Source organism: Orbicella franksi, chromosome 5, assembly GCF_964199315.1.
Source record: "Orbicella franksi chromosome 5, jaOrbFran1.1, whole genome shotgun sequence".
Taxonomy (NCBI): Eukaryota; Metazoa; Cnidaria; class Anthozoa; order Scleractinia; family Merulinidae; genus Orbicella; species Orbicella franksi.
In genome coordinates, this window is record NC_138149.1 from 20,599,345 (window position 1) to 20,626,121 (window position 26,777).

At 39.9% G+C, this 26,777-nt stretch overlaps 1 protein-coding gene across 1 annotated transcript; it reads left to right on the forward strand.

The window, feature by feature from the left end:
* The first annotated feature begins 3,414 nt into the window (after positions 1–3,414).
* Positions 3,415–20,442, forward strand: LOC145486635 (charged multivesicular body protein 5-like). Its single transcript, XM_081465333.1, has 8 exons — positions 3,415–3,572; positions 3,649–3,753; positions 5,501–5,547; positions 6,268–6,361; positions 7,466–7,537; positions 9,498–9,609; positions 10,936–11,054; positions 19,832–20,442. The coding sequence occupies exons 1-8, from the start codon at positions 3,504–3,506 to the stop codon at positions 19,880–19,882; spliced, it is 669 nt and encodes a 222-aa protein (XP_081321459.1). The 5' UTR covers positions 3,415–3,503; the 3' UTR covers positions 19,883–20,442.
* Positions 20,443–26,777: the final 6,335 nt, after the last annotated feature.

A 26,777-nucleotide genomic window follows, 5' to 3' on the forward strand; every position in this document is an offset into this window, starting at 1 on the left:
GCAAGAGTTGTGAAAGTCAAGCACGATCTCCTTCACATCGTTTTACAGGTAAATCAGAGCAAAACATACCCGCTAACCTTTCTCACTGGAATCCACGCGAAAGCTTGACGGTGTGAAATCCTCGTGTTGTTAATGGCGCAATGCACTTTGGTAAAAAGTGGCGCAGCGCACTCTGGTTAAATGCAATGCATTCATAACCTTGTCTACCTCAGTAAAGGAATATCCTTCTTCGAGAACACTTTGTAGTATATTTTTAATTCTGCCTTGAATGATATTTTTGGTAGTTCTTTCAGAGAACTTGGTATCTTATTCCATAGTTTAGTACCAATTCTTGAAAAGGCGTTTTTAGCAGACGTCTACATGCATGCCTCGAGAACTAAGACCTCAGACCTGAAAAACTCAGACCCGGTGGGTGTCTCGAGAACTCAGACCTTAAAAAGTCAGACCTCCTGGGTCTCTCGAAAACGCGGACCCTGAAAACGCAGGTCCTCTTGCCACTCGGTGTCTTGTACCTCGGTCTTGTACGTTGCGGCACAAGCAAAGGCCGAAAGCTGCGAGAAACAAGTCGGCGAGCGAAGCGAAAGGTGAAAATGCCAAGCTTCATTATTTTAATCATTTCAGATCTCCTCCTTGATGGAGAATAGCAGCGAGTAATACCCCTATTCATGAATAATATTTTCCGTAGCTCTGTTCCTGTTAGCTCTCATGCGTTGCGGCAGCAGCAAAGTCACGAGAGATGAGTCAGCGCCAACAATCAGAGCCTGCTCGCAAGCTTCTTTCGCCCAGTACGTCACGGTCAGAATCCCAACATAACGTCATTGTTACGACTATATTTGGGATATGATCACGTGATCGAAGGCCTCAGGGGGGGCTGGCAGCTACCTTTGATCTCTCCGCTTTTCTGGTTTCTATGATCGCCCCAGTAAAGAAATCTGTCAATCATTCGAGAACCGTAACGAGCATGCGCACAACGCGAAAATAACACGAGGTAACCGAAACATGTTTCGCCGCCATTTTTGTTCAGGGTTTGCCTTCGATTCGATAACTTTTTATTCGCTGTTAGCAATTTTTAACGACAGCTCTGAGGCAATCAGGACTAAGGGAATCCAGGACCAGCTTTGGGCTATTTTCCTGGCGAGCGTGGTTGCATTCTTGGTTGCCTGGAGAGGTTTCTCCGTCTCAGGAAGAAAACGAAGCTGAAGTTTTTATTTTGCTGTGAAAATTTCAAGGTTCATTACTTTCCATCTTCACACCGAGCAATTATTCTTCCCAAATTTCTATGGAAAATACCGATGTCGAACTGTTTCATGTCTGGCATTATATATCGCGAAGCCTCCGAACGTAAGTCTTAATATATTTCTCAACTGTTCAGAGTTGTACATTTAAACTTGAGCTTACATTGACTTCATTAAACAAGCTTTTCTGTCTAAAGTTTTTTCCGTCGTAACTTACTTTCTCATGAAAGACTGCATTTACTGTATGATTTTCCTGTAGTGTGTTGAGTCTGAAGACTTTCTTTCGAGTAATTTAATTTAATCATGAAACTTGAAGGCAGTTGGAGATCAGTCAACAACATTGAAAATAGCTACCAGTTTGCGTGTCTCGATAATGCAGTGATAAATTATGGATGTTTTGAAACCTCCATCCCTTACTGTTCAGTACCAATGTGAACTCGCAAATTTGAAATCATTTTTCCGCTTCTGCATATGGGAATGTCCAAAATGGACTGTTTGCTAGACACAGACTCAATGTGAACCTTTACTGGGTTGAGGTATTTCATTTACAAGTTATTTACCCGTGAAAATAACGAAAGCAGCTTCTGCTCACATGCTTTGGCATAATTTGTACTGGTGATAAGCATCAGTTTTATTTGTGTGGTGGGAGAAAGCTCTGTAATACTTCTGGATATCAAAATAGGGCTGCCATATACTCATCTGCTGAGGGAGATAATTTATGAAATAGACCCAGGGAAGGAAAATGAGGCCATGTTACCTGTAGTTGAGTGGTAGTAATGAGGTAAGCAGGTAAAATGGTCATTCATCCAGATTATTAATTACTAACTTTAACTTGGGTAAACCTGAGTCAAAAGAACCTCCACAACATTTGAAATAGGCCAATTTTGAGACTTGGCTTTAAGGCTTTCGAAAATAACAAGAAAAGACGTCAAGCACAGGGATCTGTAACAGTCATTTAGCCCCCAAGTCTATTAGCCCCTAAACATTTAAACTCCAACCAGAAGTCAATAAGCCCCCTACCAGAAATAAAAAAACTGTATATATTTTTTTCCTTAAGCATGAGTAAGGGGCTAATCGGCTTGTGGTTGGGGGCTAACTGGCTAGGGGCTAATCAAATGACCGGTAACCAAAGCATTTGTTTTATTCCTCTAAGGCAAAAAGATGAGTAAGGATGTTAATATATCAACTCATGATTTGGCCCAACGTGTTGATTATCAGTGGCTTGTTCCTGTAGTGGAAGGATAGCTAAATAAGACAATAAGGCAGACTAATATAAAGTCAGATGAAGAAGTCTTTAATAGTACTTGTCTCAAATGACAATTCTTAGTGCAAGAGAGGAGCATGAACCCTTTGAAAACTGATTGAGAGGTGACATAAAAAATTAGTCCAGAAAGAGCAACAAAATGAGGTGGTAAAGTCAAACTTCCTGCACACTCCCCATGTCAACGACTTGAGTGGACCCATTATTTAAGCCGTTAAGTCAAGAATATTAAAACAAAAGTCTAAGGATTATGAAGAAACAAAAACAATCAATGACGCAACTATTGTGTTGTAACAGCAAAGAGATGGTGATGAATTCTCAATTCTGCCGAGGGACCTATCCAGTATTCGCTTTCATAAATAATGCCAGATGCTTTGCCTGAAACTGAAACAGACCTCTTGTAGTAACGTGACAGAAAAACGCCGTACCCACTGCACTCACTATGAAACCTACTTTAACCCTGTCAGTTTAGTAAGTGCAAACAAAAAGGGTCACGAAGCTGTTAAGAAAAAGCAACCCTTACCATCAGGGAGTCCGGAAATAGAGAAATACTTCAGTTTATCCCGTTCATAGGACACCCAAAAATGCTCGAATGAAATATTCATGCCTGCAATCTGGCTCACACTGTGGAGTTCCCGCTCGCGAGGGCTCACAGGTTTACGTTGGAATATTTATCACCGATGCCTCGATCAAATGTCCAAGATTTAGATGCAGGGCAACTGAAGCTTTTTCGTAGATGTTTGAACGTGAAATATGCACGACGTTTACAAAACTTTACAAACGCATCGCGCTCACGGAAGTCCGCCATGTTTGTTTTCCACAAACCAGTACTTAGTCTTGCTCGGCCAAATTTCTTAACTGGGGCGATCATAGAAACTCGGTTCCAGGCCTCGCTGCTTGCCCCCCCTGGAAGGCCTTCTTAATTTCATGACGGAAGCGCTGAAAATAGGGCAGAACAGAGTAGTTTTCTCGTCAACAGGAAAGGAAAATACATCCTTTGCTCCAAAATGAATAGGCTTTTTGGGAAAGGAAAACCGAAAGAACCACCCCCAAATCTGACAGATGCTATTGCTAACGTGAGTAATTCAAAATCGAACTCGATGTCCTATCTGTTTTTGTAACAGAAACTTAAGTTAATTTACTTTTCTTTAGGTTGACAGTAGAGGAGAGTCCATAGAGAAAAAAATCAGCAAACTTGATGCTGAACTCCTGAAATACAAAGAACAAATGAAAAAAATGAGGGATGGACCATCGAAGGTTTGTTTGGGAAAGTGGCCTAGACCAACTAACTATGGTCTTGTTGAAATCAGCTTGGCCTAAACCTTTTATGTCAATGAAATGCATTTAAGTCGTTATGTTTCCTTCGCAGCTTATCTCCTAGTTTCTTAAAAACGTTTGACAGGACCTAGTGAAGTCTATTCATTTGTAATATCTTCATTCTGTAACAAGTAGAATGAGACTTTCTCAAGTATGATTGTAATAGTAATTAGACCTGTCGTACAATTCAGGGAGTAACTGGGTGAGTAATTTCAAAATTGAACGAGTGCATATTGTGAGGCCAATTTAAAATTGCGAGCACGATTACTCTCTGAATTGTACAACACAAGTTGCAATTACCAATTAATCACATCAATAACAAAATTTTGAATTAAAAGTCTTTTGAGAACTTCTCTTGGACGAAAAGGTGCATGGAGCCTTCCACAAGTTTCAAAAACTGCAGGAAATATTCAGAAGAAAGCCATTAAGGCCCAAATTACAACAAGTTGATCGCTTGCTGATTACGTGACAAATAGGTGTGCGAAGAACCAATCACGGTCAAGAATTTTGTTATAGATATGAATTAAGACAGAATTGTAGGATGGCTGTTACTGGTTAATCATACATCAAACTAGTATGCATTTAAAAGAAACTAGTGGTCAGTTAAACTCTTTGGTAGTAAAGAAAACCTTATCTTCCCTATAACTCCTTTCATAATTATTCATACAAATAAAATTGTTGTTAGTCTCACTATTCAACGTTTGGTTCTTGAAATAGGGAAATAGAAATCATAAAGAAATTGTATGTTAGTTAGAATATGGCTAAATATAAATCTAACCTAAATATAAAACTTAAAGGTAAAAAACTGTTAAAATTATGAGTCTAAACATTTTCGATCTGTTTAATCATCATCAGAGTGAAATAATATACATACACTCAGTGTTCTTATAGTTCAGGTAATGCCAGTTATGTAATACCTGTTCCCATGGGAACAAGGTGAGGTCCAGTAATTGCACTTGTTTGTTTAGTTCTGGACAGAAGCGTGTGATGTAGAACGTTTCTTTTATTCTCCTTTTTAATCATGATTGGGCAGTGGTTAAAACTTCCCACATGAACTTGTGGTTAGGGTGTTTAGACTCATAATTTTAACAGCTTTTTACCTTTTTACATTTTACGTTATATCGGCGAAATGTATATTTAAATCTAACCTATTTAGCAAACATGTATTGGAGTGCATCTGCATGGCACTGTAAGCTTATTAGGCCTAGTTTGCAGTAGAGCAAATTCAAATATTTCTTAATGTTTGGCAAAAAACAAATTTGCAAATAATTTGGCAGTGGTCGCATCAAACCAACATGTCTTAACCAAACTTTGTTGTTGACTTTTACGCTAGTCACAATCCCATGTTAAAAGCATTTTTCACTAGAGATGATGAAACATCTTCCCCACAGATTATGCAAGAATGGTTACTTTGCCTTCTTTTTTTCTTTCTTGACATTTTTGTTTGGGCTGCTGCTGGCGTTACTTGCATTGGGTACTTGAATAAGAAGGTGAAGGAGATGGTGTTGTTTCCATACTGCGATAAACATTGTGAAGAAATTTGTTTATTTGTTCAAAAGATAGATTTTTAACTATTATGTTATCAGCAGACCTTTGACATTTACCTTGACAAATTTTATGTTGAGGTTCAATGCACTGTGTAGTCGATGTCATTCAATACCTTAACCTTACATGTCCTTGATTCCAGAATATGATCAAGCAAAGAGCTCTTAGAGTACTAAAGCAAAAGAAACAGTAAGTTGCATGGATTACATAGATAATGAAACATTTTAACACATAACACAATGGCCTAAGTAGATGAATATTTACCTTGACTTCATCTCAGTTAAGATTCACCATTGTTATATAGCTGGAGTTTACATTGAATCTAATGCATGCTATCATTGGCTGATTTATGGTCATGTGACAATGGCTATATCTAATTGTTGACATCAGCAACAACCAAGCAATTGTCGCCCACTCTCCGACTAACCAGAGGTTACTTTTACTTCTCCTTGACTTATAACTTCACACTAAGCTCGAGCTGTATAACCAAACACTTAATCACTGGTCCCTTGGGAAACAGTTAGTCGTGTTTTCCCTCAAATCTTGATGCTTCTCTCAATTCTCAGCAAAAAAACTTACTGTTACCATCAGGATCATTGATTATGTCTACAATGTTCACGTCGCCCTTGGCAAATAATATATTATTTATTACTATAGAATGTACTCAACTTAAATCTCATAACATGTTGTTTCTCTACAAGGAGAGACTTGCTACACATGTATCTCAAATTAAAATTGTTACTAACCTTGTTCATCTTGAGAATACATGTGTGATTATGTTATTATGCTTGGTCCAGAATGTATATTAAGTTCCAAAAAAAATATCAATGAAATTTTACAGTTGATGAATTTACCAACTTAGTGAGTTCTAGTTATTTAACTACCTGTACTCTTCTCTAAATATTGCAGGTATGAAAGTCAACTTGAAAATCTCCGGCAGCAGTCTTTCAATATGGAGCAGACAAATTATGCTACACAGACACTTAAAGACACTAAAACTACGGTGGGTGTTTTCCATGTGCAGCTGTTACATTTGTACATCCACTATACCTTAGAAAATTACGCATTGACTTAACTACAGCTTGCAACAACTTTCACTCTCGCATATGATCATGCTCAAATTCTGATACAAGTTAAAATGTTTCAAAACTTGTGTTGAATTGCAGCACTATTTGACCATCAGTTTGACACTTGAAAAGGTGAACATGCAGTCTGCAAAACCACTGCATGTAGCAGAACTGTGTACATGCAGTGTACCAGTAAGAAATATACATAAAATAAATAAATGAATAAATATACATTTATATAGCGCCATTTTCCATTAATATTCCATGGCACTTTACAATACTTTAAAATTAAAATCCTAAGTTTAAAATCCTAAGAGTGGCTTTCACCTGAGAGTTGAAAAATAAAAACCAAAGTAATCACTCAAGCCAGTCATAAACGACACAGAATCAAGTGAACCAGTCAAAACCCAAGGCAAATACTTGTAGCTGGTGTGAAGTGCAGGAAAACCTGCGAGCAAGTTACAATTGGTTTTGGCTTTGCTTCTGATTGGTTTAGAAAGTAGTGCAAGATTTTTATACCAATTGCTGTTAGAGTAGTCAAGCAAAACCACAGCAAATGCAAATTACTTTTTATACGTAAGTCAAAACTGCTGTCATCTGTTGAAATCATGTTTGGTGTTCATCCTTGGTCTCACTGAGGTATTGCCATTGTGATAGTCTTTATGCAGTACTGTATGTCAAGTGTGATTCTCTGGGTGAGGGTGTAGTTCTGAAAAGAACCGTAAGTTTTTGAAGACTATCTTTTCAACATCCTGAGCAGAATTCACCTTCTGAGACAAGTGGAAAGTGTCTGTTAGTCACTAGTGTTGTAATCCTGGTACATTGAAACTGATTGGTCAGTTTAGCTATGATTGAATTGGCTGCAAGATTCTTGTACAACCTGTCCACAGTTCCAGTCATACGAAGTTTAGTGACTCGTGTTTTCTCCATACCTGTTCTGTCTGCCAGACTCCATATATCAAATAGTTTTTGTGCAGGTACATTTTAGATATTCAGTTGACAAAACAGAACATATCAAAGATTTTCCATCTTATTTTAAGGTTGATGCTATGAAGCTGGGACTTAAAGAGATGAAAAAAGAATACAAGAAAGTTAATATTGATGAAATTGAGGTATGCCTTGGTTTGTTGTAAGCATTTATTATTAATTAGTATTTTAATTATTGTGGTCCATGTACAGTGCATATCACTGTTTCTGCCAGACTGTGCCATTGTGGCAATCCCACGTTGCAAGGGGAAGGGAGGTTTCAAAAGCCCATTAGAAAGGATGACACTGAAATGGAATTTCCGGTGGGGGGGGGGGGGGGGAATGAAACTACAAAACCTTCCATGGGAGGGGTATGGATATTTCCTGGAACAACACAATCAGAGTTGGCCCCCAGAAAAATGAAAAAGGGCCAATTTGGCCCTCTCCTTTTACAAGACTGCAGGCTTAACACAGGCATAGTATTTTAAGCCATCCCAGGGATCGAAATTACCAATACGGTTGCCAGTGCAACTAACATTTCATCCTTGGCGACCAAAAGTTGTGGTTTAGTCGCCATAATAGTGACTACATCTCTCTGTATTGACGATCAATAACAGTTGTTTTCTCACACATTACATGTATGTCCTTCTAGAAAATCATATTGAAAGATCTTTGCTTCAAAAATGTTCAACATAAGAAAAGAAGTCTATTCATCCTTTTACTTTGCTGTATTGATTGTCTCACATCGGAAAACTTCCAAATTGCTCACCGTCTTTGAAATCACCCTATAATGCATGCAAACCCTAGATCGTTGACTACATCATGTATGCCTATGGATTGTTCTCTCATAATGCACAGATCCTTCATACTGGTATCTGATTCAAAGGAAATTTTATTGAGTAGAAACACTTCAATAAACAGTTACTATTAAATTTTATCATACATCCTAGTAAACTGCTTTTTTTTCCTTGGTACCCTGATGCATTTTTTCTCTCTGTAGCTTTCAGTTTATTGACCTCTTTCCTAAAACACTGGCCCCTAAAAAAGGTCGTCAGGGGCCACTTTGGCCCTCAAGTAAAATTTTCTGGCTGAAGCATTGGTATACAAACAATATATAGCCCACTTGACATACCTCACCACATAACTAACTGAATTGGAATAAGATTGTGCAAAAACCTCCCAAGTGGGGAACGCCACTTTAAAACGGCAGGAATGCTTGTCATCCCGCTTAGGGTTGTAAATCACATGTTATTATTATATCAATTTGATTTTGGTCAAACTTAGGATGTTGAGGATGAAATGCCACTATTTTCAGCCATCAATTGAAGATATTTTTTAGGGTTGCACTTGAAGAAGTAAATATTAAAAAAACACTGTCTGTAAGTGATATCTTTTAGGGACCAAATAAAGCTTGAGCCATGTCCATTCAAATCTCCCAATGAGCTTCTCCAACCTTCTCACATGGGGTTTCCCCCAGGGAAGGTTCTATCTGATTGTCTTTGGTACAGTTGAGTAAGTAGAAATTTGATTCAGACAAGAAATGTTTGACATGGATTTTGTCTAAGGGAATATTATCAAAAAGGAGGTAATCATATGATTCAAGTGCAATTAGGAATTAAATATTGCATACAGTAAAATATTAATATGTTAATAAGGAGGCAGCATAGCCAAGTGGTTAGGGTGCAGAATTTGAAATCCGGACATTGCAAGCTCAGGTCAAGATACAATCTTTTGCACCATGGTACAGGACAGCTGCACTCCCCTTTTAGTCACTAAGAATTCTGTTATATACTCTGAATTCTGTACTCTGAATAGGCCATGTTTGTTTGATATATCAATATGGGGTCAAGATTGGAATTTTTTTAAGTTTCCTGTGTCTTTCAATTCCCAAAGGAGACTTGGATACAAAGAAAACAACACCAAATATAGAAGTTTGTCCTAAAAGCCTTGGAGCCATGTTAGAATATTGATATATCGAACGTGGCCTGTTAGATGTAATACTCTGCAACTGTATTATTACATGGTCACATGTTCCTTTTTGAAATATTACAACTGTAACTAACTGTAACTATGATATATACCCATTACTCGCCTCTCTGTTATTAGGACCTTCAAGATGATATGGCAGATATGCTAGAGATTGCTAACGAAGTCCAAGACACATTGGGCAGATCATACGGAATGCCTGAGGACATCGATGAGGCTGACCTTGAAGCAGGTTAATCGCTATTAATAAGTGTGTCCCATTACAGCTGGCTTGATTAGTGATGTTAGCCCATGTGTTTTTGTGGGAGGCACCAATAGACCATTTTTGTAATCTCGGTATTGGACTGGAACTAGCTTGCAACTGAGGCTAATGCAGGGAGTCTTTTCAAATGTAAATAAAATTTATCTCTTTTTAATGATATTCTCTGGCATCAGCCACCAAGCTAGTTCCAGTCCAACACTGAGAATATGAATATGGTCTATTACAGCTCTAGTAAATTATTGAGTTTTTTTTGTCTCCAGAGTGTAATCAATAATTATTTTTAAAGAATGATAGCATAGCTAGAGGGAGATTTTTGTAGTGATCAGGTTGTGCAAATGAGCAGTCGGTCTATCATCGGTAAAGTAGTAATTGTGCTGGCCAGTTCTGCTGAGTCAAACAAGTGCTTCCACAGTGAAGACTTTTAAATGGTACACAACAGAGATGGGAGTATGATTAGATCCATAAATAGCTTTGACAGTTTTTAACCTCATGTGCGATGGGTTCACACCTTAAAAGTTTCTTTCTTCTGCAAATTATTTCAAATCTCAATAGTGTCTCCTCTTCTTAATATATAATTACATTACTATAATGGCTTGAACATTTTTATTTTCCAATGCCTAATAAATTCTATACAACTGCAAATCATCCATTAGTAGCTATGAAGAAAGGAAAACCTTCCCTCACCAGTATTGAAAACACAACCTTCAGATTACCGCATCTGAAATCAGAGCAGAGGAGTCCTATTCCACCTTTCCATTTAAATTCACCATACAATTGCAGCATGTCAGTCTGTTTTTTATGCGAATCACTGTATGCGATCCAGCTGGATACATTAGATCCTGTGACACGTCTGGTGAAATTCTACTCATGTAAGTCAAAAGTGGCATACTGTACATGAAAAGAAACTCTGATTGTTTAGAAAACCTTATTTCCTTCGAGGTGCATGATGTGTGTTGCATAACCTTTGCTAGTTGTTTAACACTGCATGGTCCTCATTTTGATTGTCCTAGATTGCCAAAGAAGTCTACTTTAAATGAAGAGATTATTTTGAAGAACTCTTAAATTAAGCTACATGTAACAGCAAATAAAACGGCACAGTTGATTAACTATAATTATATTTACATTGACATGCCATTTTCATTGTTGAAGAGCAGTGGTGAGGTACAGTTGTAGAGGGATAGAAAAACAGTTGAAGTATCAACTGTAGATTCCTGTTGCTATAAAAAAGCAGATTTTTATTTACATTTGTTGGTGTTTGTGCCCTGAACCACATATTTCAAATTTTTAAATTAACAGAATTGGAAGCCCTTGGAGATGACCTTGCTCTTGATGAAGACACTTCTTACTTGGATGAAGTTCCTGCACCATCAGATACTGTACCAGGGGAGAAAGATATAGGAGAAGCAAGAACACAGGTGTGGGACACTGTTAATCACACTGCATGAGTCAGTTTGTAAAGTACCTCTGAATATAGTACATCTCAGTTTTCAGGTGGTATTCAGCTACAAACCACAATTGGTGGCATTCTTTGTCTGTGTGCAATCTACGGTTATTTGCATCGTTGTCAATAGTGAGTGTTTGAATACACATGTAGCTAGTCAGATTTTGAGTTTGATGACAGTTAGTGGCTTTGCTGATGCTAAAAACAAGAATTGCAAGCAGTTTGGTTTATTCAGTAATAGCTCGAAGGATCTTACACTATGTTGATACATGAGGTACATAAATCTATACATGGCCATGCTCATTGCCATGTATTTTTTCTTGGTGATGGTGGACCAAACTTTATACTGAAAGATCTTCAGTTTGTTTATGAATAAACCTAACTGCTCAGGTAACAATCAGTTGTTTAATAGCATGTACACAATGCGCCATCGTTGAACCCGCTACATTTGATGGTTGTATTCAGTGTACCCATTCCTTTTAATACAGTAAGTTTACATGTCAACTGGTCTGGTAGAATGTACAGTTTGCTGGTCTGGTAGATTGCACTGTTTGCTGGCCTAGTAGATTGCACTGTTTGGTGCTGTGGTAGATTGTACTGTTTGCTGGTCTGGTAGATTGTACAGTTTGCTGGTCTGGTAGATTGTTCTGTTTGCTGGTCTCGTAGATTGTGCTGTTTGCTAGTCTGGTAGATTGTGTTGTTTGCTGGTCTGTTAGATTGTACAGTTTGCTGGTCTGGTAGATTGTACTGCTTGCTGGTCTGGTAGATTGTACAGTTTGCTGGTCTGGTAGATTGTACTGTTTGCTGGTCTGGTAGATTGTACAGTTTGCTGGTCTGGTAGATTGTACAGTTTGCTGGTCTGGTAGATTGTACTGTTTGCTGGTCTGGTAGATTGTACAGTTTGCTGGTCTGGTAGATTGTACAGTTTGCTGGTCTGGTAGATTGTACTGTTTGCTGCTCTGGTAGATTGTACAGTTTGCTGGTCTGGTAGATTGTGTTGTTTGCTGGTCTGGTAGATTGTACAGTTTGCTGGTCTGGTAGATTGTGCTGTTTGCTGGTCTGGTAGATTGTACAGTTTGCTGGTCTGGTAGATTGTGTTGTTTGCTGGTCTGGTAGATTGTTGTTTGCTGGTCTGGTAGATTGTACTGTTTGTTGGTCTGGTAGATTGTACAGTTTGCGGGTCTGGTAGATTGTGCTGTTTGCTGGTCTGGTAGATTGTGTTGTTTGCTGGTCTGGTAGATTGTACAGTTTGCTGGTCTGGTAGATTGTGCTGTTTGCTGGTCTGGTAGATTGTACAGTTTCCTGGTCTGGTAGATTGTACTGCTTGCTGGTCTGGTAGATTGTGTTGTTTGCTGCTCTGGTAGATTGTGCTGTTTGTTGGTCTGGTAGATTGTACAGTTTGCGGGTCTGGTAGATTGTGCTGTTTGCGGGTCTGGTAGATTGTGCTGTTTGCTGGTCTGGTAGATTGTGTTGTTTGCTGGTCTGGTAGATTGTGCTGTTTGTTGGTCTGGTAGATTGTACAGTTTGCGGGTCTCGTAGATTGTGCTGTTTGCGGGTCTGGTAGATTGTGCTGTTTGCTGGTCTGGTAGATTGTGTTGTTTGCTGGTCTGGTAGATTGTGCTGTTTGTTGGTCTGGTAGATTGTACAGTTTGCGGGTCTGGTAGATTGTGCTGTTTGCTGGTCTGGTAGATTGTGTTGTTTGTTGGTCTAGTAGATTGTACAGTTTGCGGGTCTGGTAGATTGTGCTGTTTGCTGGTCTGGTAGATTGTGCTGTTTGTTGGTCTGGTAGATTGTACTGTTTGTTGGTCTGGTAGATTGTACAGTTTGCTGGTCTGGTAGATTGTACAGTTTGCTGGTCTGGTAGATTGTACCGTTTGCTGGTCTGGTAGATTGTGCTGTTTGCTGGTCTGGTAGATTGTACTGTTTGTTGGTCTGGTAGATTGTACAGTTTGCGGGTCTGGTAGATTGTGCTGTTTGCTGGTCTGGTAGATTGTGTTGTTTGCTGGTCTGGTAGATTGTTGTTTGCTGTTCTGGTAGATTGTACAGTTTGCTGGTCTGTTAGATTGTACAGTTTGCTGGTCTGGTAGATTGTACTGTTTGCTGGTCTGGTAGATTGTACCGTTTGCTGGTCTGGTAGATTGTACAGTTTGCTGGTCTGGTAGATTGTGTTGTTTGCTGGTCTGGTAGATTGTTGTTTGCTGCTCTGGTAGATTGTGCTGTTTGCTGGTCTGGTAGATTGTACAGTTTGCTGGTCTGTTAGATTGTACAGTTTGCTGGTCTGGTAGATTGTGTTGTTTGCTGGTCTGGTAGATTGTTGTTTGCTGGTCTGGTAGATTGTACAGTTTGCTGGTCTGGTAGATTGTGCTGTTTGCTGGTCTGGTAGATTGTACCGTTTGCTGGTCTGGTAGATTGTTGTTTGCTGGTCTGGTAGATTGTACAGTTTGCTGCTCTGGTAGATTGTGCTGTTTGCTGGTCTGGTAGATTGTGCTGTTTGCTGGTCTGGTAGATTGTGCTGTTTGGTGGTCTGGTAGATTGTGCTGTTTGCTGGTCTGGTAGATTGTACTGTTTGTTGGTCTGGTAGATTGTACAGTTTGCGGGTCTGGTAGATTGTGCTGTTCGCTGGTCTGGTAGATTGTGTTGTTTGCTGTTCTGGTAGATTGTACTGCTTGCTGGTCTGGTAGATGGTACTGTTTGCTGGTCTGGTAGATTGTGCTCTTTGCTGGTCTGGTAGATTGTGCTGTTTGCTGGTCTGGTAGATTGTACTGCTTGCTGGTCTCGTAGATGTTACTGTTTGCTGGTCTGGTAGATTGTACAGTTTGCTGGTCTGGTAGATGTTACTGTTTGCTGGTCTGGTAGATTGTACAGTTTGCTGGTCTGGTAGATTGTACTGCTTGCTGGTCTGGTAGATTGTACAGTTTGCTGGTCTGGTAGATTGTACAGTTTGCTGGTCTGGTAGATTGTACTGCTTGCTGGTCTGGTAGATTGTACAGTTTGCTGGTCTGGTAGATTGTACAGTTTGCTGGTCTGGTAGATTGTACTGCTTGCTGGTCTGGTAGATTGTACAGTTTGCTGGTCTGGTAGATTGTACTGCTTGCTGGTCTGGTAGATTGTACAGTTTGCTGGTCTGGTAGATTGTACAGTTTGCTGGTCTGGTAGATTGTACTGCTTGCTGGTCTGGTAGATTGTACAGTTTGCTGGTCTGGTAGATTGTACAGTTTGCTGGTCTGGTAGATTGTACAGTTTGCTGGTCTGGTAGATTGTACTGCTTGCTGGTCTGGTAGATTGTACAGTTTGCTGGTCTGGTAGATTGTACAGTTTGCTGGTCTGGTAGATTGTACTGCTTGCTGGTCTGGTAGATTGTACAGTTTGCTGGTCTGGTAGATTGTACTGCTTGCTGGTCTGGTAGATTGTACAGTTTGCTGGTCTGGTAGATTGTACTGCTTGCTGGTCTGGTAGATTGTACAGTTTGCTGGTCTGGTAGATGTTACTGTTTGCTGGTCTGGTAGATTGTATAGTTTGCTGGTCTGGTAGATTGTACTGCTTGCTGGTCTGGTAGATTGTACAGTTTGCTGGTCTGGTAGATGTTACTGTTTGCTGGTCTGGTAGATTGTACAGTTTGTTGGTCTGGTAGATTGTGCTGTTTGCTGGTCTGGTAGATTGTACAGTTTGCTGGTCTGGTAGATTGTACTGCTTGCTGGTCTGGTAGATTGTACAGTTTGCTGGTCTGGTAGATTGTACTGCTTGCTGGTCTGGTAGATTGTACAGTTTGCTGGTCTGGTAGATGTTACTGTTTGCTGGTCTGGTAGATTGTACAGTTTGCTGGTCTGGTAGATTGTACTGCTTGCTGGTCTGGTAGATGTTACAGTTTGCTGGTCTGGTAGATGTTACTGTTTGCTGGTCTGGTAGATTGTACAGTTTGCTGGTCTGGTAGATTGTACTGCTTGCTGGTCTGGTAGATTGTACAGTTTGCTGGTCTGGTAGATGTTACTGTTTGCTGGTCTGGTAGATTGTACAGTTTGCTGGTCTGGTAGATGTTACTGTTTGCTGGTCTGGTAGATTGTACAGTTTGCTGGTCTGGTAGATTGTACTGCTTGCTGGTCTGGTAGATTGTACAGTTTGCTGGTCTGGTAGATTGTACTGCTTGCTGGTCTGGTAGATTGTACAGTTTGCTGGTCTGGTAGATGTTACTGTTTGCTGGTCTGGTAGATTGTACAGTTTGCTGGTCTGGTAGATTGTACTGCTTGCTGGTCTGGTAGATTGTACAGTTTGCTGGTCTGGTAGATGTTACTGTTTGCTGGTCTGGTAGATTGTACAGTTTGCTGGTCTGGTAGATTGTACTGCTTGCTGGTCTGGTAGATGTTACAGTTTGCTGGTCTGGTAGATGTTACTGTTTGCTGGTCTGGTAGATTGTACAGTTTGCTGGTCTGGTAGATTGTGCTGTTTGCTGGTCTGGTAGATTGTACAGTTTGCTGGTCTGGTAGATTGTACTGCTTGCTGGTCTGGTAGATTGTACAGTTTGCTGGTCTGGTAGATTGTACTGCTTGCTGGTCTGGTAGATTGTACAGTTTGCTGGTCTGGTAGATGTTACTGTTTGCTGGTCTGGTAGATTGTACAGTTTGCTGGTCTGGTAGATTGTACTGCTTGCTGGTCTGGTAGATTGTACAGTTTGCTGGTCTGGTAGATGTTACTGTTTGCTGGTCTGGTAGATTGTACAGTTTGCTGGTCTGGTAGATTGTACTGCTTGCTGGTCTGGTAGATTGTACAGTTTGCTGGTCTGGTAGATGTTACTGTTTGCTGGTCTGGTAGATTGTACAGTTTGCTGGTCTGGTAGATTGTACTGCTTGCTGGTCTGGTAGATTGTACAGTTTGCTGGTCTGGTAGATGTTACTGTTTGCTGGTCTGGTAGATTGTACAGTTTGCTGGTCTGGTAGATTGTGCTGTTTGCTGGTCTGGTAGATTGTATCGTTTGCTGGTCTGGTAGATTGTTGTTTGCTGGTCTGGTAGATTGTACAGTTTGCTGGTCTGGTAGATTGTGCTGTTTGCTGGTCTGGTAGATTGTGCTGTTTGCTGGTCTGGTAGATTGTACTGCTTGCTGGTCTGGTAGATGTTACTGTTTGCTGGTCTGGTAGATTGTACAGTTTGCTGGTCTGGTAGATGTTACTGTTTGCTGGTCTGGTAGATTGTACAGTTTGCAGGTCTGGTAGATTGTACTGCTTGCTGGTCTGGTAGATTGTACAGTTTGCTGGTCTGGTAGATTGTTCTGTTTGCTGGTCTGGTAGATTGTAGAGTTTGCTGGTCTGGTAGATGTTACTGTTTGCTGGTCTGGTAGATGTTACTGTTTGCTGGTCTGGTAGATTGTACTGCTTGCTGGTCTGGTAGATTGTACAGTTTGCTGGTCTGGTAGATTGTACTGCTTGCTGGTCTGGTAGATGTTACTGTTTGCTGGTCTGGTAGATTGTACAGTTTGCTGGTCTGGTAGATGTTACTGTTTGCTGGTCTGGTAGATTGTACAGTTTGCAGGTCTGGTAGATTGTACTGCTTGCTGGTCTGGTAGATTGTACAGTTTGCTGGTCTGGTAGATTGTACTGTTTGCTGGTCTGGTAGATTGTAGAGTTTGCTGGTCTGGTAGATGTTACTGTTTGCTGGTCTGGTAGATGTTACTGTTTGCTGGTCTGGTAGATTGTACTACTTGCTGGTCTGGTAGATTGTACAGTTTGCTGGTCTGGTAGATTGTACTGCTCGCTGGTCTGGTAGATTGTACAGTTTGCTGGTCCGGTAGATTGTACTGCTTGCTGGTCTGGTAGATGTTACTGTTTGCTGGTCTGGTAGATGTTACTGTTTGCTGGTCTGGTAGATTGTACAGTTTGCTGGTCTGGTAGATTGTACTGCTTGCTGGTCTGGTAGATTGTACAGTTTGCTGGTCTGGTAGATTGTACTGCTTGCTGGTCTGGTAGATTGTACAGTTTGCTGGTCTGGTAGATGTTACTGTTTGCTGGTCTGGTAGATTGTACAGTTTGCTGGTCTGGTAGATTGTACTGCTTGCTGGTCTGGTAGATTGTACAGTTTGCTGGTCTGGTAGATTGTACTGTTTGCTGGTCTGGTAGATTGTACAGTTTGCTGGTCTGGTAGATGTTACTGTTTGCTGGTCTGGTAGATGTTACTGTTTGCTGGTCTGGTAGATTGTACTACTTGCTGGTCTGGTAGATTGTACAGTTTGCTGGTCTGGTAGATGTTACTGTTTGCTGGTCTGGTAGATTGTAGAGTTTGCTGGTCCGGTAGATTGTACTGCTTGCTGGTCTGGTAGATTGTACAGTTTGCTGGTCTGGTAGATGTTACTGTTTCCTGGTCTGGTAGATTGTACAGTTTGCTGGTCTGGTAGATTGTACTGCTTGCTGGTCTGGTAGATTGTACAGTTTGCTGGTCTGGTAGATTGTACTGCTTGCTGGTCTGGTAGATTGTACAGTTTGCTGGTCCGGTAGATTGTACTGCTTGCTGGTCTGGTAGATTGTACAGTTTGCTGGTCTGGTAGATTGTACAGTTTGCTGGTCTGGTAGATTGTACAGTTTGCTGGTCCGGTAGATTGTACTGCTTGCTGGTCTGGTAGATTGTACAGTTTGCTGGTCTGGTAGATTGTACTGCTTGCTGGTCTGGTAGATTGTACAGTTTGCTGGTCTGGTAGATGTTACTGTTTGCTGGTCTGGTAGATTGTACAGTTTGCTGGTCTGGTAGATTGTACTGCTTGCTGGTCTGGTAGATTGTACAGTTTGCTGGTCTGGTAGATGTTACTGTTTGCTGGTCTGGTAGATTGTACAGTTTGCTGGTCTGGTAGATTGTGCTGTTTGCTGGTCTGGTAGATTGTACCGTTTGCTGGTCTGGTAGATTGTTGTTTGCTGGTCTGGTAGATTGTACAGTTTGCTGGTCTGGTAGATTGTGCTGTTTGCTGGTCTGGTAGATTGTACCGTTTGCTGGTCTGGTAGATTGTTGTTTTCTGGTCTGGTAGATTGTACAGTTTGCTGGTCTGGTAGATTGTGCTGTTTGCTGGTCTGGTAGATTGTGCTGTTTGCTGGTCTGGTAGATTGTGCTGTTTGGTGGTCTGGTAGATTGTGCTGTTTTCTGGTCTGGTAGATTGTACTGTTTGTTGGTCTGGTAGATTGTACAGTTTGCAGGTCTGGTAGATTGTGCTGTTTGCTAGTCTGGTAGATTGTACAGTTTGCTGTTCTGGTAGATTGTACTGCTTGCTGGTCTGGTAGATGTTACTGTTTGCTGGTCTGGTAGATTGTACTACTTGCTGGTCTGGTAGATTGTACAGTTTGCTGGTCTGGTAGATGTTACTGTTTGCTTGTCTGGTAGATTGTACAGTTTGCTGGTCTGGTAGATTGTACTGCTTGCTGGTCTGGTAGATTGTACAGTTTGCTGGTCTGGTAGATTGTACAGTTTGCTGGTCTGGTAGATTGTACTGCTTGCTGGTCTGGTAGATTGTACAGTTTGCTGGTCTGGTAGATTGTACTGCTTGCTGGTCTGGTAGATTGTACAGTTTGCTGGTCTGGTAGATTGTACAGTTTGCTGGTCTGGTAGATTGTACTGCTTGCTGGTCTGGTAGATTGTACAGTTTGCTGGTCTGGTAGATTGTACAGTTTGCTGGTCTGGTAGATTGTACTGCTTGCTGGTCTGGTAGATTGTACAGTTTGCTGGTCTGGTAGATTGTACTGCTTGCTGGTCTGGTAGATTGTACAGTTTGCTGGTCTGGTAGATTGTACAGTTTGCTGGTCTGGTAGATTGTACTGCTTGCTGGTCTGGTAGATTGTACAGTTTGCTGGTCTGGTAGATTGTACAGTTTGCTGGTCTGGTAGATTGTACTGCTTGCTGGTCTGGTAGATTGTACAGTTTGCTGGTCTGGTAGATTGTACTGCTTGCTGGTCTGGTAGATTGTACAGTTTGCTGGTCCGGTAGATTGTACTGCTTGCTGGTCTGGTAGATTGTACAGTTTGCTGGTCTGGTAGATGTTACTGTTTGCTGGTCTGGTAGATTGTACAGTTTGCTGGTCTGGTAGATTGTACTGCTTGCTGGTCTGGTAGATTGTACAGTTTGCTGGTCTGGTAGATTGTACTGCTTGCTGGTCTGGTAGATTGTACAGTTTGCTGGTCTGGTAGATGTTACTGTTTGCTGGTCTGGTAGATTGTACAGTTTGCTGGTCTGGTAGATTGTACTGCTTGCTGGTCTGGTAGATTGTACAGTTTGCTGGTCTGGTAGATGTTACTGTTTGCTGGTCTGGTAGATTGTACAGTTTGCTGGTCTGGTAGATTGTACTGCTTGCTGGTCTGGTAGATTGTAGAGTTTGCTGGTCTGGTAGATGTTACTGTTTGCTGGTCTGGTAGATTGTACAGTTTGCTGGTCTGGTAGATTGTACTGCTTGCTGGTCTGGTAGATTGTACAGTTTGCTGGTCTGGTAGATTGTACTGCTTGCTGGTCTGGTAGATTGTACAGTTTGCTGGTCTGGTAGATGTTACTGTTTGCTGGTCTGGTAGATTGTACAGTTTGCTGGTCTGGTAGATTGTACTGCTTGCTGGTCTGGTAGATTGTACAGTTTGCTGGTCTGGTAGATGTTACTGTTTGCTGGTCTGGTAGATTGTACAGTTTGCTGGTCTGGTAGATTGTACTGCTTGCTGGTCTGGTAGATTGTACAGTTTGCTGGTCTGGTAGATGGTACTGTTTGCTGGTAGTAATGCAGTTTTGTTTCTTGATTTTTTTTAGGATGGAGTACAAGTAGACGAATTTGGCCTGCCAGTCCTAGCAAGGAATTAAATTCAAACGTTGCGTTTGTTAGATTTTGTAACTTGTAAAAAGTATTAGTTGTTGGTATCTGTCAGTCGATCGGCTGTAAAAAGTCAAGGATCCCGATATTCAGTAATTTGCAAATTCCCCGTCGTCTGTGCATCAATATCCCACCTCAAGAAATTTTTGTCAGTATTAAGTAACTGTTGTGAGTAGTTAAGGTAGAATCACATTAGCCTGTGGTGGAGGAACGTGCAATGCCTGGATGGGTGGGCTGATTTCCTTTTTGTTAACTAAGCGACTTGAAACTCTGTCAGCGAGTCGATGTGACTGTGTTGAAAATGCCTTCTGTGAATTAGCCTTGCCAGATTATGTAGAACACCTAACTATCGTATTGACAATTATGGCGGAAATACAAGCTAGTGTATTTTTAAAACCAAGTCATGCTAAGCATTCTGTGTAACACACAAGGACAAGACAATTCAAAAAGGGACATTTTAAGAATTAAAGATAATTTTCTTTGTTAGCCATTTTAATGTACGGTCTGATCTAATTTATATAGAAATAAAGACATTTTTAAATGGAAGAAATGTAAGCACTGATTTTTAAGACCAATGAACATGGAATTTCTCTTAAGGTGGCCAAACACAGTTTTCGCGCGCGCTTTTGCTGATGCAATTCAGCGCGCACAAGGATTGCAAAAAACAAACATGGCGTCAATAGAGCGATCCTTTTATTTACTCAACACCCGCACTATCTGTGCTATTTTTCTCTATAATTGAACGCATTGTATTGATGGCTTTAGTCTTTTATCACAAATATGTGTTAAAAAAAGGTAAAGATGGAATGAACTCGGCAATTCTCAGCTTTTTCTTTGTTACCGAAAGAACCCAGTTAAATGCAGCGCATGCGTAGTAAGTCAAAAAATTGCGATTGAATGAAAATTTGCACTCTCGGAAATACGCCTATTTCTCGAGAACCACTCATTAGAATTTCACGGAATTTGGCACGAAAATACTTCAGGAAATAAGTAATTGGAGTATTGAAAATAATTGAACTTGAACAAAGGAAACTCTAGATATTCCAGTAAACCTTCAACAAGGGACAATTAAAGATCACTCTGTTAAATTGTTAGCAAAATGGTGTTAACTTGTGAGAATCGTTACAAGCTTGTTACATGCAAATTATAAAGAAAATCTAATGACTAGATTTTCTACAAATAAACAAAACCGATTTTAAAAACCTGTTTATTTTTATTCGTGTTGCCATGGCAAAGGCACATACGTCAGCTTAACCATAAAAAAATCAAGGATTTTAGAGAAAAAGGTGAATGAAACGCAGGCATCAAAAACTGTGTTCAGCCGCCTTAAGGGTTTCACTAAATAATCAAGCACAGCTGACGAGAAAACCACTATCACAGTAGGAGATAAGTACTTCCTTGCAGTACCTGACATAAAGCACACGTGTCTGGGAGATTATCGATTTGAAACGGACTTTTAACATAATAATAGTAATGATGATGATGATGATGATAATGATAATAATAATAATTAATCTTCCTAATCTTACTTATCCCAGAAAGTAAAATTCTTGATCACACATGTAGCTGAATAATAACATACCAAGTGAAAACGTAATTTAATAGGATAATTTCAACACAATGACTTGTCCAGGATCACTGGAAATAATATTATTGTCAAAAATTGTCTCACGATAAAGCTTGTCGGTTCAGTATTCGTATCCCTGGCTGAAATGTTGATCAAATGTTTTTGATCTATTTCTTCCACATCGCTCCATTTGATATGTGATTGTAAGACTAGCAACATCTTACTCCCTTTTGTCCACGACAACATTTTGGTCAGGGGCTCTCACAACTTACTTTCAGTGAGACAGTGACCTGACCATTGTAGAAACGTGGCCGTCGTTATATGGAGAAGAGTGCACATGGCTCTAAATCTTAGTAATAAATGAATCTGATGTGAGACTTTGAAAAATGACACCGAAGACATCTTTTAAACGAACGAATACACACGATATTCATGGATTTACACCATGTGGTAGCGGTGTTCCACCCGGCCTAAGCAATTTGTCGTAGTGTAACCCAGGCTGAGACTTAAGAAGATGGTTGCTGGTGAAACAGCACTTTGGTTACTAAAACAATCCGTTGGGACTGATTCAACAAAGGAATAGAGTTGTGATACAGTCGTGATAATCTTCTCCGGTTTGTGTATTATCCTCTCCTAGTTTACTGAAATGTCATTATACACCCGGGGGGGTACTTTGGGAATTTCTGGGTGGGGATGAGCCGCTGGGACCCTGGAACCCTTAGCCTCTACCAGAGCTAGTTCAGCTGAATTTTGCTTCCCTATACGAGAGTAAACTCCCCAAATCCCCCCATCTATTGACACTGTTGAGGCTGATTTGCGTAAATTTAAACTTGCCGATTTGATTTTTTTTATATTTTTGAGTAGCAATTTCTGGTTTCCTTAGTCTAGATAAAATCTTCAACTAACCAGTCAGTTTTGTGAAAAATTATACCCTATTCTAGACCCAAACGGTCTGATTTCTATACCCTATCCTAGAGTAAACTGCTTGAAAACCATACCCTTTACAGCGGCACATACCTATATAGCCCATATATGGCAGTGTCCCCCCCGGGATTATACATAAAGAAGAAATGTGGATCCGCCGTGTAAACCACTATATATGCTTCTGTATTAACTGATTAATTCTCTTCTAACATTCCTTTTAAATTTAGAGATCTGCCAGCACTAAATTAATAATGACGATGCGTTTTTACACTGGGGACTATTGGAAAATGGAGAAGTATAGCTGGTAGCACTAAGAACAGAGGCGAAATCAATTAAGCTCTGTACGTGCGTAAATGTCCAGCTGGGCAGTGTATGTTGATTAAGTGCATACAAGTGATACGATTACGTGCAGAAAACAGTAGGAGCTGACCATATTCAAATTTTGCTACTACCGATATTTCATTTGTTGGTAAACTTAGCACCTTTCCTTGAAAAGACCCTTGCTAAACGTATCTCCGATATAATCAGTAATTTATAGTTAGACAGCCCCAAAAAAAGTTGAAGGTTCAATCCAAAATGATTGTCTAGCAAGCAAGAAATCATATCAACAGAAGAACAACTGTTCAGATGAACAAAGTATGAGTTCGAAAACTTTCGGTTATAATGAAACCAAAAGAGATCTACTGTTGACTAATAGTTGAATGCGTACTGGTAAGAACAAAAAATGAATAAAATCAAATGAGAATGAATGATAAGAGAGTTAATCCGCCAAGCCCAGGAGGCCTTACAAGACTCTTTATACAAGTATTTGCATCCTCCAAGAACACAACTACGCAACTCCCGTGGTAACATTATCCGCGGGAGACTAAGAATAACCTAAGAGGGATTACCTTGAGAACAACTCGCTCTTCTTCCTCTCTTAGTAAAATACAAAAGACCCTCTTGTGGCATATCAATGCAGCTAGTGCGCTGGTTGACTTTGTTGAGCATCAGGTCTTACTCTTGCCGGCATTCGAGAGCGCAGTTTTATCAGTGTTTGTTTAGCTGCTGCACGGATGTCACGATACCGCCAGCAGTACAACAAAGGATTCAACGATGAATTGAAAAGAATAAGAGACTGAGCGATTAAGACAAACATGAAGGTTGGAGAATAAATGTTAAAAGCAAAAACAACAGCAGTAATAAAATAAGGAAGATAACAACTGACAAAAATAAGCAAAATAATCATGGCATTCGCCACAGTTTTTCTGAACCTGGCCATGTTAAACTGATGTCCTGGTGCAATCATGTGGACTTGAATATGAGCTTGGTGACGTCGCATCACTTGGTAGATCTTAATCCAAGTAAAAGAAACTGCAAGAAGGCAAATCGTACCTATGACTGCCATCATTTGGTGGGAAAATGGTACAAAATCAAAAGTCAATGTGATTGAATGAAGGCCACTTGTCAGCAAAAAGTAAAGCAAGGCGATCTTTACTCTTTTCTTGGTAACTACCTCTGCATATCGTAGATGGAAATGTATCGCTAGGTAACGGTCAATGTTTATCGCTGTTATAGTAAAAAGAGCAACTTCTTTTATCAAGAAGAATATCGCAGCCTTAATTTTCGGAAGCGTGCATGAAGTAAGTTTGTTATTGTACAGTACAACCTGCCAGGCGATGACAAATGGCCCACAGATAAGTCCACTGAACAGATCAGATAAAGCCAGGCCGTACAGTAGGGTGTTCGAAGGCGACTGTAAATTAGAACTCCGACATAACGTGATAAGAACCAAAAGATTCTCTAATGAAGCTATTATCGAGAAAACGATGTTGAACGCTATGTTTGTGAATATCACTCTTGAGTTTGCAGACTCTTGGAGGACTCCAAGACAGATAAACTCTTTGGAAATGTTTTCTCCGCGCATGTCTTCTCTTTTCTTCAGTGGATTTGTAAAATTTAACGAAACCAAATTCGTTGTTTCAAAAAGGTCTCGCTTCGTTAATCCAGATTCAGTTGCGATCTAAAATTGAGTGATGTCAGTTCTAGCGGGATGAATGACTGCAAGTTGATATTTGTTGAAGATTTCTTACTTTAGTCTTGAAAAATGGTGCAGAATTGGAACGTGCCAGCTAACTGATGGAAACAAATGAAAACGCGCCAGCTGTGTTTCTTCTAAAACTAAAGCTAATACAAATATCCCACATAAGTCACGTAAAAAGGACGTATATAGAAAAAATGTCAGAAAATTTTAGTAGCATGCAGTTACGGTTTTTATGCTTTTAGTTCCTATGGCTTTTCATCTTTTCAACTTGTACTCTTTGTTCTACTGATATTTTGAAGGAATATTGTTTTGTGCGTTAGAGTTAGATTTTTATTTAATTCAATCTATATGTAACGCAAATGCGTTTTAAATGCTGTCAAAAAAAAAAAAGAAATTAATTTGTCAAATCATGTCAACCACCCTTACATTCAAGTAAATTCCGCCGTTTGAATGTAAACTGCATCGGGTGAAGAATAATAAATTCAAGTTCAGTTCTGTGTGCTAAGGAAGACAATGTTTTTTTTTTCAGGCTGATCTCTGAGTGAATCAAGACAAAGGCTGAAAGCTGAACGTTATTTACAATACTTTGCATAATTTTTAAAAGCGCTGGCTTGATCGCCTGTCAAACTGTACTGAATAAACACACCAAAAAGCTTTTCTACAGTGGAAATTCTTTACGTTAACAATGAAAATCTCGCTTATTACACATTTGTTTCAGTCAAGGTATGGCCAGAATACTAATATAAAATTCTTCTAAAAGTTTAAAAAGTGGCAGAAAGTGATCTTGAGAGAGAATTAAGTTACAAGGGAAATATGAGTCCTAATTGGACCGTAAAATGATCCCACGATCGGAAATTTCCCCAGATTGTACCACAAATGATTCCCGAACCGGAAATGGTCTCCTCGCCATAAAGGATGGAATGAATGGACTCAGGAATTTGGATCGTGCGTTCAAATTTACGTAATCCATTTTATTTTACGTAAATAATACAGTGGTTAATTTTGGTACGACAGTTACAATAGGTTACACAATCAAAAGAAACAGTACTTAAACGATTTGAATACAAATTTGACAACTTTAAACATGTATCTAGCGTCGCGAAGTCCTGTGTTAGAGATTTGTGGCGAAGCTGGGCGACAATTGCTATGGTTTTCCTCAAATATCTTAATCTGGTCACCTGAGATGTACTGTATAACTCAGGATATTTGCTGTATTCTAGTATTTGGAGACAACTGAGAACTCCTGAGTAACTTGTTTACATCTCTTGCGCAGCTTTCCTCACATCCATAGAGGCGGAGATGTGATTGGCAGGAAAAAATTTGCTCGTGCAAAAGCGACAGATCTACGCGTACGTACGGTATGCAAGTAAATCCACTAAGGTAATTCAAGCTCTTACTATATTTTATCTTATATCTGCAAGAGCGAGTTGTGAACGGGAAAAAGCATTTTTCAATAAAAATGAATAAAAAGCAAATATTACATAATTTCCGGAATTCGCACGTAGACTAATCGTGCACGCTTAATGGACGCCCATGACAACTAAGAACGCAAGTAGTGTTCAGGAAAAAATTCTAAGGGGTTGGTTAATTGCAGAGGCATCTTCGAAGATTCATGTGATTTTTGCGGTGCGTTTTTTTTAAACCAAAAATTAATTATATTTATTCTGCGCGGTATGTTTCCCGTGTTTTATTGTGCCTGACCAATAAAACAGCCTGAGCTGAGACGCTTGACTTTTTAGTCTTTTCTTCACTTTGCGTAATTAAAAATATATATCCATACACTTTTCATAGAGTCCACGCCATTCCTATTATTTGGGATTATTTGCGGTCCCAGGATCATTTGCGGGCCGGGATCATTAATTATCATTTGCGAGCCTGTACACAGGTGCAATATATACATTGTCAGTAAGGCCCATTGTAATTATCTTACATTTGAATCCACAGTGAGAATATTCTTGTATATAAATCATAAAGATCACATACAAGTAGAACACGTTACAAGAAATAACTGTCTCTGCCATTGCGAGGCCGAAAATACACGAAAAAATAATGCCGACTCGCACTACTTTTGAGTATTGAGTCTCACCTTATTGTATATGATTAACAATATTGTTATTCTCTGTTTTTTAGTGACATTGTAATTTCTCGAAACAAATGAAAACGTTTTAAAAACCTTTTGCTCAAATTTCTCTTGTTGCCCAAAATGTTTTTTCTATGCAAATCACGACTGCACGGAAATGTGAGATATTTCTTTGGTGTGCTATGATGACCTTCTCATTTTATTCTATATTTTAACAATATTACATTGCAATGAGTTACCTACTTAGCATGGGCTGGATTGCTCCCAGATCGTACGCGACTCTGCAACCCT

Bases quoted from the DNA above. Each gene is read 5' to 3' on its own strand.
- LOC145486635 (XM_081465333.1), top strand. From the start codon at position 3,504: ATGAATAGGCTTTTTGGGAAAGGAAAACCGAAAGAACCACCCCCAAAT. The intron at 3,573-3,648 runs GTGAGTAATTCA...ACTTTTCTTTAG, and splicing joins TGACAGATGCTATTGCTAAC to GTTGACAGTAGAGGAGAGTC. The intron at 6,362-7,465 runs GTGGGTGTTTTC...TCTTATTTTAAG, and splicing joins TTAAAGACACTAAAACTACG to GTTGATGCTATGAAGCTGGG.